The sequence below is a fragment of the Rhodamnia argentea genome, chromosome 10 (assembly GCF_020921035.1).
Source record: "Rhodamnia argentea isolate NSW1041297 chromosome 10, ASM2092103v1, whole genome shotgun sequence".
NCBI lineage: Eukaryota > Viridiplantae > Streptophyta > Magnoliopsida > Myrtales > Myrtaceae > Rhodamnia > Rhodamnia argentea.
The window spans coordinates 12,906,883-12,919,402 of NC_063159.1; the positions used below are offsets into that span (position 1 = coordinate 12,906,883).

The 12,520-nt window shown below is 41.9% G+C and overlaps 1 protein-coding gene across 1 annotated transcript; it reads right to left on the bottom strand.

The window, feature by feature from the left end:
* Nucleotides 1–9,754: 9,754 nt before the first annotated feature.
* On the bottom strand, nt 9,755–12,241 carry LOC125312708 (putative disease resistance protein RGA3). The gene has a single exon (XM_048271818.1). It carries the CDS (start codon nt 12,239–12,241, stop codon nt 9,755–9,757), a length of 2,487 nt encoding a protein of 828 aa, XP_048127775.1.
* Nucleotides 12,242–12,520: the final 279 nt, after the last annotated feature.

Sequence of the window (12,520 nt, forward strand, 5' to 3'; positions counted from 1 at the left end):
GGAGGCGGCCGAACAGCAGCGGCACAGAACCGGCGCAGAAAACAGGGCACTCGGGTCAAAACAGGGGAGGACGAAATCGGGCTCAATCCGAGCTCTACGGGCAGCGATCGGCTCTCAACGACTTCATGGAGCTGTGAGAGGTCGAGGGTGACCGTTTAAGGTGGTCAGCGGGCGGTGGGTCATGGCGGAGGAGGCCGAAACAGCGGCGCGAACCGGCGACGCGAAAACAGGGCGACGCGAAAACAGGGCAGGAGGAGCTTCGGTTCTGTTTCGGGGCTGATCGGCGGCGGCACACGGTGGTAGGGCGGTTTCTGGGGGTTGTGGGGAGATGCTGCGGTGGCTGGTGGTGGTCGGAAGAGGGTGCGGGGCGGCCGGCACAGCTCGGGTGGCCCGCAAACGCGAAACAGGGCAAGGACGCCGGGGCTGGTTTGGGGGATTTCACGGTGGCAAACGGCGGCCGGCGACTGCGGGTAGGGGCGGAAGGAGGAGGCTGGTGGTCTGTGGTGGTGGCTTGGGGTCGAGGTCGCACAAAGAAGGCTGAAGAAGTAGGAGGATGGTTGTTCGGTGGTGGTGTCGTGCGAGCAAGGAGAAGAGAGGGAGCAGACGGGGACAGGAGAGAGAGAGGAAGGGAGGAGAAATTAGTCACGTGGGCTGCTAGGGCTGACCAAGTTTGACTGGAAGTGGGGCCCACCAGATATTTTAAATATCATGGGCTCAAATACATAATATCCAAGGGCGGTTCCGTAATTTAATAAATCGGGTCTGATTTGATTTTTGGCTCAACCGATTGGGAATGAAATTAGGAATTTCACGGGCTAGGTTTGGTCCGGAAAATTTTAGGCGCGAGGATTAAAAATCCTAAGTCGGGTGACCACGATTTCGAGACCCAATCGAAATCGAACGACATTTCGGGATTAGTCTAAATTCGTCACTTAATTCCTTACGATTCAAAATTTGCACCGACTAAAATTCAATTTTCTTCCTTTTTATTGAATTCGGGCAATTTACAAACTTCGAATTTCCCGGGCCTCACAAGTAGCGTACCTTCCTTCTGAGGGTTGAGCACTCGGTCAACCTTGCTCACCTCCACAATGCCATGGCTTCGAATTCGTCTAGTACGTCTTCAGCATCATAACAGAAGTTTTTAAGCTTCGACAGCCAAAGCCTCACAGCTTCATTTTTTGTTTGCTTCTGCTCAGCATCGGTGAGCACCTTTTGGATCATCTCTAGTGTGTTCTTGAGCTTCTCTCGATCATCCTTGACACCCCATACCGGTTCAATTTCTTCAACAGCCGATGAAGCTAGTTTCTGCAGAAGAGGTCCGAGGATGCTCGAGACAACCTCAGTCATGGTTGTGATTGGTGTTATTGGTTTTCGAGGAGGTTTGGCATAAGCGCTATGAAGGAAAGAAACTAGTTATGAGGAGAAGAATAGCAAAGAAGCACGATTTTTTTCTTTGCCGGTTTATATAGGCAAAGACATAGCAAGATACATGGTGCAATGGAGTGTGTCCAACGTTATTCCAAGCTGTTGCAAGGTTCACTCAATTCTTGTTGGAAATCTGCAAGCAATTCGATGCCGTTGCAATTGGATTTGGGAATACCTTTCTTCTGATGAAAAGAAAAAGCAAGCGTGGCCTGAGTTCTGCTCCCTTTCTCTTTAGTCATCACAACATTCTTTTCTTTGCTACTCTGTTTCTTGTGAGACAAATATGCGCTCCGAGAAGAATAAACTCCTTTTCATTGCTTGATCCTTGTGTGAGATGACCACTCTTTTGCCCTACTACAAGAACGAGAATGATTGGTTTACAAGTATGTGCTGTTTTTCATCCACAATTTTAAAAATTTTGAAAGGACTTTCTAAGATTTTGGAAAGTAATGGAACAAATTCTGAAGGATTCTTGATGTCGATATTTGTCTAGCTGCGGCTCGATATTAAATAAAAGTAGAATTGCATCCACTACTGCCGCAAAAAGGAAGTGAAAAAACAAACATCAATTCGTATTGCTTTATGATGTCCCCAATTTGAACTAATTCTCCAGTTCCAAAAGTTGATGCTAAATATAGTAAGTCCAAAGCAAGGTAGCAACTACATAAAATGGACAACACATCAGAAAGGTTTCATCATGGACAGCACTCCACAATACTCAATATCCCATCCCTCGTGCAATGGCCCTATTACTTATAGCGGGTATCTTCTTCTTCTTCTCCTTTGTTGATTTTCTTTTCCAATGTAAACTTTAATTTCTAATGGTCGAAATTTCTCAAATATTTTGTTATCTAATCTAATTTCACTTCTATTTGTGGCTTTCATTAACTTATTATGTGCATTATTTCTCATATGTCGGATGTCCGGTGATTTTATTTGTAACTTTATTTTCAGTTTTAATCTAATTTACTATAAAACCAGAATTATCTTGCTCATTGAGCTGGAATATTTCAAGATATATGGCAATTTCTACAATATCTGAAAGGGATAATTGTCAAAAATGTCCTACACATATTGCATTTTTGCTAATTCAGTCATAAACTTTTTAACTTTTTTCAATTTAAGTCCTATTGGCCGAAAATCGCCGACGTGGATTCTAGCCGTCTTGCATGGTACGGTCGGCGCTTACGTGGATAATTTTTGGTAATATTTCATTATATCTATTGAATTTTTCTTTTTCTTTTTTTTATGACCTTTCTTCTTCGGTAACCAGCGAGGGTTGAAGGGCCCTCGCTGGCCGAGGCAAGTGCCACAACACCCTTGCTGGTGGCGAGCAAGCACCGTGGTCGAGGTCGGCGAGGCGCCACAGTCCTCACTCGCAGCCGGTGAGGGTCGTCGGCGCTGAAGAAGAAAACCAGAAGAAAAAAAATTAAAAAATAGCAGAGTACTCGAAAAACATATTAAAATTCATTTATAATTATCTACGTCAAGACAGGCCGTCCCGCATAAAACGGTCGGTGTCCACATAAGTAATTTTCTAACAATAAGACTCAATGGGCAAAAAGTGAAAAGGTTAAGAACTCAATTAGCAAACTTAAAAAGTTAGGAACTGAATTGGTAAAAGTGCAATAGGTTTAAGAATTTTTTGACAATTTCTCCATATCTCAATAGTATATTAGTAAACCATAAACTAAAGTTAGATGTTTTAGATGAATTTATTGAATGTAATTGTTTGAGGAATACCCAAAAAATTGATGCAGATATTGAATGCAAATACTCGCATCAAAATGATGAAAACATAAAACAGGGAGAAATTTCAAATAAAGGCTTAAAGTGCTCTTATTTCTCAAAAAAGGGCATGAAGTAGGCATTTATTTCAAATAAGGACCTGAAGTGCCATTATTGTTTGAAAGAAGGGCTTGGCCAAGGATATTTTCTTCATTTACATTTTTTGTTTTTCTTTCTTTTTCTTTTTTCATTTTTCATTTTTTCCCTTTCTTTTCTCCTATGGCTGGTCTGACAAGATGGCCAGCCACCGATGAGGGTTGGGCGGCCTCATTTGGCGAGGGCTGGCCTCAACGGCCACAGCAAGGCATTTCTTGCCTTACCTAGACAAGGTCACCCAGCTCTCATTTGTAGCTGGGTGTGCTAGTGGCCGTTACCTCTCTCGAAAAAAAAAAAAAGATAAAAAGAAAGAAAAAAAGGAAAAGGAAAAAAAAGGAAAAAATTCAGAAAATACCAATGACGAAGTATCATTGGTCAGGCTCTTTTTTAAATAATGAGGGCATTTGAGGCCCTTCTTTAACAATGAGTGTACTCCATACCTTTCTTTGAAATAATAAGTGTACTCCAGGCTCTTATTGGAAATAAAATTCATTTCAGACCCTTATTTGAGAAAATAAAAACACTTCAAACCCTTATTTTAAAAAATAAAGACATTTCAGGCATTTTTTTGAAAATTTTCCCATAAAAATGACTTGTAGTTTTGTAGCAAATCCAAAGGAACTTACATAGTGGGCAAAAAAAAAAAAACACCAGGCATACGAGGAGTAATCAATAAAATGAATTAACGAAACAAATATAAGTGAAATTTAATGTGAAATGTCTTGTAACATAAATGTAGAAATCTAACTTGTCAAGGGAATCCATAACTTCTCCATGCATTGCTTCTTAGCAGCAAGAGATCATTGGTCAGGCAAACAAACAAATAAAATTGGAAAAGGAAAATCACAATAGTACAAGCAAGATTTCGAATTACCTAAGTGAGTTATCATTTAATTTCCTTCCAAATCCTTGATAAAAGACACGTGATTTCCTTAAAATGTGCATTTACTTTTCTTGCACATTTCCACTTTAATCGTCGTTGGGGTGCTTCGGTTATTTTCTTTTTCAAGGAATTTATGTTGAGGGTAGATTAACCACCTCCGCGTTAAGATTCCTGTGGACGAGAAGCCGAGCCAAAAAACACACACACCCTCTTTCTCCAACGTCAACCCCGACGACGCACGAAGCAGGATTCTCGCCCTCTCTCTCTCTCTCTCTCTCTCTCTCTCTCTCTCTCTCTCTCTCATGGAGCTCTCAGTGTCACCTTCGTCTTCCCTTCTTATTCCGGCCATAACCCCTCTCCGCAGCTCCGCCTCGTCTCACCGTCGGAATGGGCGCGGCAGCAAGCTGACGTGTTGATGCTCCACCAGTCCCTACTTCAAGCTCTCCCAGAGTTCGCCTTCGCCCGGCGCGTCCAGTCCGAATAGCTGTTCCAGACCTTCCCTGAGAAGATACAATGGAAAGAACCTTATCCTGGTATGCTCTTTTGCTTGGCGACGGAGCTTCCGGCTGCTAGCTAGCTGTGCAGGTCCGTGATCTTTGAATTAGCGAGATATATTCGTTGATTGGGATCTTGGTTGCGATGGATAAGCTGAAATGATTATTTCTCCTTGGACGAAGAGGAGTGAATTCGTCGTGGACGCGTGTTTTATTGGAAAGAAATGCACTTCACAGGATATTCATCATGCTACTAGATGACAAGAGGGGAAACATACCATTGAATTTGCATAAGTGCGAGGATGGGAATAGTGGGAACTGGATGGAATGAATGAAATGCTGCTCTCAAGCGTGTAGCTTTTGCAGTATTGGTTCCATACTTAGTGGGGGTGGGCGAGTTCTGCCTGGAAATTGGGATGACATGTCATGTGACTGGAATATAGGGTCCTACTTATCACGTTGTATAGGCTTGAGTGTGTACTGAGAGTTATCCATCAAAGTGGATCTGGTGTAGCAGCAGTTCTCTACTGAGGGTTTACCATCACTGCATGGATTTGTTGTAGCAGCAGTTTTCACTAAGAAAAAAAAGCTTTGATACCTATCGTGTGTCTTGTTATCAAACTAAAGAAGATATATAATGTGCAAATTGATGAGGAGTGTGTTCTTTAACCGAGCCAAAATAATTTGTTGGTCGATTGTCATGACCCACCTTGGATAAGAAGAACAATTACAGCTCACATTTGAAAACGTCAATCAAAGAGTTTCCTTATGCAGAATTCTCGATCAACTATTTGACAAAGCTTCAGTTGCATATCTGTCGGAAGATGCATGATCACACCCTTTCGTTCAATCGACAGTCCTCGTGTCCTAGAGTTTTTCTAGTTTACTTGCACCATAATTGACTGCACACAATCTGCTAGGCATGTGCTCGAGTTGGAGCAGCTGGCTCTGATCCTACATTGAGTAAAATCTGCTAGACCAGTGCTCGAGTTGGAGCAGCTGTGATCCTATACTGTTTACGATCTGTGATTTTAAAGATGCATGTTGGAGATTTTTAAGACCTCACTCAATAAGAGGAACAGCTCTAGGTTCCTTGTAAGTTCTATTTTCCTGTTGCGATAGTTATTTCCGATTAGCTGATCATAACGCTTTAGGTTTTTTTTTTTTTTTTTTGTGTGTGTTTTGTCTCTCCCTGCTTGCCCCAATTTACTTGAACTTATTCTTGCTCATTAACAGTTCATTGGTGGCTAGAGCTCTAATCGAGAACTCGCACATGATAAAGTGGTCTCTTCTGCTTAGGGCGTTCTCTAGTCTTTTTGCTCTAATATGTGGGAATGGATATATTGTCGGCATCAATCATATATATGATATCAATTATCGGCATTGACAAGTACGCGGTGCTTGCTTGAACATTGTTTTATTAAATTATATCTGGCTAGATGGCCGCTGGTTACAGCGTCACTATTACTAGCTTGAGAAGAACTGAAAAACTACAAGATATTGGAACTGAGAAACAGAGCAAAAGTCCTTCCGGCCTCAGCGTAGATGTTTGAAGTGACAAAGAATGCATGTGTTCATAATAAAACAATGTGAAATCCTAATTTTTACTGGATATCAGATTTAGGGAAATTTTCAAATAAGCATCCCAAGTTTTCTCATTTTCTCAAATAAGGGCATGAAATGTTCATTGTTTCAAATAAGGGCCTGAAGTTCCTTCTTTGTCTCAAATAAGGGCCCGAGGTGGCCATAACTACTTCAATTGAGGGCCCGACTTCATCGGCCAGCTAAAAATTCCAACCGATCAAGGACATTTTCTCAAAATACAATTTTAACCAAATTTTTAATTAAACTAAATTAAAAAAATGTAAAAGTAAAAAAAAGGGAGATGGTAGGGCCACGGCCACAGGCGAGAGGGTTTGCCCTCCCGCTCGTATCTCCTTTTTTTTTTTTTTTTTTTGAAAAATAGAAAAAAGAAAATGACAAAAATGCCCTTAATCCATGGTGAGTCGGGCTGTTTTTTGAAACTAATATGGCCACTTTAGACCCTTATTTGAAACAATGCCCGTTTCATGCTCTTATTTGAGACAAAAAAGGCACTCATATCCTTATTTGAAACAATGACCACTTCGGATTTTTATTTGAGAAAATGAGAAGACTTTTGGCCCTTTTTTGAAAATTTTCCTCAAATTTATGTCGGTGTTTGAGGCACCATTAACAATTGCAATGTGTAAATTCCCTATTACCTAGAAGTTAGATTACGGATATACCATGAATTCCCAACCACGACGCTTGTTTAAAAAGAGTCGGGATAAGTGTGATGGAATTCCCAAAACTTATCTCGAAAGTACAATTGAGTCCTAAAATTTACAAAAAGTGCAATCAAGTAATTTGTCAAATTTGTGTAATTGAGTCCTTCGATTAACTTAGTCCAACTTGAAGAATGGAAAATCCTAAGCTGATTTTTAAAAAAAATATTTTCTCTCTCATATGTGGCGATGACGTGACTAAAACATGAAACATAAGGCTAAAATGATGTGGTTTTGATCCAAATCTGATTTTAGTGTAAATTTTATTTAAATCAAATTAAGAAGTAAGATAAACTTAAAAAGAAAAAAAAAAAAAGAGGTGTGAGAAACCGGGCGGCCGCTACGGTGTCTGTCACCCCACCATCGCCGGGATGGGCCAGCGACCCTTGCTGGCCAACTCCCACTCTTGCCGGCCCTTCTCGGCGATGGTGGGGCGGCGACGAGGGCTAGTTGTCTAGTTTCTCCCACACATGTTTTTCTAATTTAGCTAACCATTTAATTTAATTTAAAAGAATTTGTACTAAAAATCAGATTTGGACTATAACAACGTCATTTTTACCACTTCATTGCCATGTACGATATAGAAAATAATAATAAAAAACGCCACATCAGTATTTTTCTTCCCAATTTGGATATAGTTAACGGAAGGTCCGCAATCTTTGAATTAGGTAGGTATTTGTCTATTGGGCTCATAGGTGCCATAGATAAGCTAGGAAAGAAACTAGTTAGCAGGAGAAGGATATCAACTAAGCATGATTTTTTGCCAGGTTACATATGCACAAGCATAGGAGTACACATGGTGGTGCAATGGAGCATGTACAAAGTTATTCCGAACTCTTGCGTAGGTCACTTAATTGTTGGCTAAAATCTGCAACCAATTCGATGTCGTTCCAATTAGAATTGGAATACCTTTGTTTGATGAAAGATAAAGTGAAAGTGGCTTGAATTCTACGACCTTTCTCTTAAATCTATACGACATTCCTTTCTTTGTTACTCTGTTTCTTGGAAGACAAATATGTGCACAGAGAAGAAGAATCTCCTTTTCATTGCTCCCTCTCTTTCGCCCTTCCACAAGAATGAGAATGATCCGTTCACAAGTATGTGCTGTTTTCCCTCCACAATTTAAGACTTTCTAAGATATTTGAAAATAATGGAACAAATTCTAAATGATTCTTAGTATCAATATTTGTCTAGCTACTCTTCAATATTAAGTAAGAGTCGAATTGCGTACACTACTATAGAAAAAAGGAAGTAAACAATAAAGCATTAGTTCGGATTGCTTCATGATGTCCCTGATTTGAATTAATTTCTTTCATCCCAAATATTGATACTAAATAGAGTGAGTTCAAAGCAAGGTAATAACTACATTATTGCATGAATTGGACAATGCGTGAGAAGATTTCATTACAGCCAACACTCCACAATACTGAAAGTACATGAAGGATTTCTAGTGTTAAAAAGAGCTGTGGGAGTGCCAACACATAATGTCTGGCCTTTACCCTCGCCGCACATCTCAATTTGGGTGACAAGGCTTTCAATTGATATGGTCGGGAGGTTGGTAGTTATTGCATATCCGCAGTAGGGTTGGAAAAGACACATTCCTGACAAAATCTCTTATCCAGAAGAAAAAACCGAGTGATGATATTATTCATGAACACCATTATCTCGAAAAGATACCGAGCATTAGACAACAACAACATGTGCTAAAATCGAACATATGTTAGTACTTAAAGTTGAGCAACACTGTCGATCTACTCTTTCGAAGTTTTAAAAACGAGCCAAGATGTCATTTGAGATTCTCTTTTTTGAATGGGTGAAATGGATTAAATCGCCTCGACATCTAGTCCTAATCCATATTTCTCTATCATTTCAATAGTTTTGGGTCATTGTCGCTCGCTCTCAAGCGGACTTAACCGATGCCAGTGCGTCGTAAGTCATAGTCAATTGTCCCATAATGCCTATCCTCAATCCCTGGACGTGCGTCGAGCAGTCAAGTGTCATCGGCATACTTCAATTTTCAAAATATTTTACAATTTACATGTCTGTCAATGGAAAAAAATATAAAAGGTTGTCACATACATGTACATGGGCCTAGGAAACCTCATTTTGAATCGAGGCACCTTGAAATCTTTTCATCCCCATATTTTAACTTCTGAATTTCTAATATTATGATATGTCGAGGTGCTTCCTCTATTCTCTTCTTCATTTTTTCAGTTATTTATCTTGAGGGGTAAATTAAACCCAAAAACATAAATAGTTAAATGGAGTTACAAAATGCAAAGTAGCCACTTTGGCTTTGCAGACAGCAACGCATACTTGCTCGAAAAATTCGACTTACAAGAAATTTGTTGATGAAATACACAGACCGAAAGTCCCCAGAGGAGCAATCATCGAATTGCATGCATGGTCCAATTTTAAATCGTAAACGTGTTAAAAAGAGGGGGTCGGGGGGCGGACTTTGCTTGTACCCAAGAAAAGAATCAATCTATTCTCTTTCCTTCCGTCGACGTGAATATCGATCTTGTTCCGACCTCCACCGCTTCGAGCCGCGGGGAAAGGTGTGATACCAATTGTTGAAAAAGACACAAAAACCCACTTGCAGAAAACACACATTTTTATTAAAGGCCCTCTATACAATATCGGTTGAGAAAGCTGTTTACACACTTACACAAGCACACTGACATTTCCACACTCTTGTTATAAGAAAATATCTTACAAGACAATATAATCTACATATTTCAGTGGTATTTATTCCTTCTTCAACGTCGCTGCCCCTGCTCAATTCCCTCGCAATCAATTATCCGCAGCTCTGTCAACGTGGCAATGCGGCGAACGCCATCTGGTAAAGAGGTCAACCCAGGACAGCTTATAATCTCCAGTTTTCTCAGAGCAGAACAATTTTGCAGCCACTCGGGCAGTTCACTCAAGTTGGGACAATCCTCAATTCCTATCTTCTGCAGCGTACTTGCAGAACCTTCGAGCCACCCGGGGAAAGAAACTAGTTCCGGTAATTCCTTGAATCTGATGGATTGAAGCCTCGACATGGAGCTTGCCTCGTTACTTTGGCCTTCTGGCAGCCTCAAGCTCTCGCAGTGGCCAATGCAGAGATCCTCCAATGCCTTCAGATTCTTGATGCCTTGTGGTAAGGAGGCCAACTTTGGACAACCTGCAATTAACAACTTACGGAGCGACATGAGCGATTGGATATCATCGAACAAGGCCTCCAAATTCTCGCACCCTCCAATGAAGAGCCACCGCAGAGAGGTCAAGCATCCGATCCCATTCTCTGGGAGACGCTGCTGTTTCGTGGTTATCCACAAAACGCGGAGGCTGATCATGTTCTTCATGTCTACAGGCAATTCCTCCAGTTCCGTGCACCCGAGAAGGTCTAAGCACTGCAGATTGCAAAGCTCGCAGACCGATTCGGGGAGTTTCTTGATATCACCGTCGTCGCGTAAACTAAGATACCTCAAATGCTTTAGACCGCCAATGGAACTAGGCAGTGGGTCAAAGCTAGAGTTCTGTAGCCATAGCACTCGCAAGTGCTTGAATCTCGAAATGCACCTCTCCAGAAAGAACTCCCCAGAGGAATCCTCTTCAAACAAGATGAGGGTACGAACGAGGCTGAGTTTGCTCAAGCGGTCGCGTAATTCATCATTTGGTAGAAGAGACGGATTGGGAAAATATATATGCCGAGTCCTCGGGGAAATATCATGGGCGCGCGCTTCCATGTTGGACGATTCGGTTTGTGCCGCAGAAATGGCAAGCTCGTGAATGAGGTCATGCATTCGGAAGATCACCACCGGATAGTCTTCCCTGACAACATCGAAGAAGGATCTCGACCACAGCTCCCCCAAGTACTGCCGTCCGATCTCTTCCAGCTCCTGGTTATTTCCGCTGGATTGGATAAACCCGTTGGAGATCCACAGTTGGATCAGATCGAAGTTGAGGAACTGGCAGCTCTTCGGGAATATCGAGCAATAAGCGAAACATCGTTTCAAGTAAGACGGCATTAGATCGTAGCTTATTCTCAGTGAAGGTAAAATATCAGTTTGTAATTGCCAAATCTCACTATCTCTTATGTGTTCCCAGTCGCCCCGGTTCTTTTTCTCTGAATACAGCAAGCATCCCAAAGTCTTCACCGCCAGAGGATTTCCCTGGCACTTGCTCACGATTTCCTTGGCGATCACCATAAGGTCCGGGTGATTCTGCTCTTGCCCTTGATCGAACGCGCACTTCACGAACAATGTCAAAGATTCCTCCTCCGAAAGGTTGGCCAAATGAAGCGGAGGGACAGTGCCCATGATTTCGGCGATCGATTTAATCCGCGAAGTCACAATGACTTTACTCCCTTCGGAAACGCCCCCTAACAAATCTTTCAGTCCCACCCAATCCTCCCTCCTCATTTTCCACACGTCGTCCATTACGAACAAACACTTTTTGTCCTTCACGAGGTCTCCTAGGCGTTCTTGCAGCTTTTCAAGTCTATCACTATTTTCTGTGTCTCCAAGGGACTCGATGATGTCTCTTATTGTCTTCTTAACTTCGAATTCTACTGGCATGGATAACCAAACTTTGTGATCGAAATGTTCGTTTACACTGTCATCATTGTATACCAATTTAGCGAGAGTGGTCTTTCCGGTACCCCCCATTCCAAGAATGGGAACGACCGCTATCTTTCCAGCTCCACCATCATCTGACCTTATCAACAACTCTATTATCCTTTCCTTTTCTTTGTCTCTTCCAATCACATTCGAAGCAGGTACAAAAGAATGAGTTTCCCTCCGCGGAACTATAGTCTTTTCTTGAACATTACTCGACAAGTGGAACTTAGTTTTCTCTTCATTGATCCCGTCAAGTCTCTTTCCCAGCTCTTTCATTTTATTTGCCATCTTAAACTGGAAAATCAAGTTGGATAGCCACGAGGACAAGTAGCGTACCTTCCTTCTGAGGGTCAAGCGCTCGGTCAACCTGGCCCGCCTCCACAAGGCCCTGGTTTCGAATTCGTCTAGCACGTCCTCGACATCATAGCAGAAGTCTTTAAGCTCCGACAGCCAACGCCTCACAGCTGGTTCTTTTATTTGCTTCTGCTCAGCGTCGGCGAGCACCTCCTGGATCATCTTTAGCGTGTTCTTGAGCTTCTCTCGGTCTGCCTTGACGCCACATACCAGTTGAATTTCTTCAATAGCCGATGAAGCCAGTTTCTCCACGAGAGGTCCGAGGATGCTCGAGACAACCTCAGTCATGGTTGTGATTGGTGCTATTGGTTTTCGAGGAGGTTTGGCATAAGCGCTATGAAGGAAAGAAACTAGTTATGAGGAGAAGGATAGCAAAGAAGCACGATTTTTTTCTTTGCCGGTTTATATAGGCAAAGACATAGCAATACACATGGTGCGATGGAGTGTGTCCAACGTTATTCCAAGCTGTTGCAAGGTTCACTCAATTCTTATTGGAAATCTGCAAGCAATTCAATGCCGTTGCAATTGGATTTGGGAATACCTTCTACTGATGAAAAGAAAAAGCAA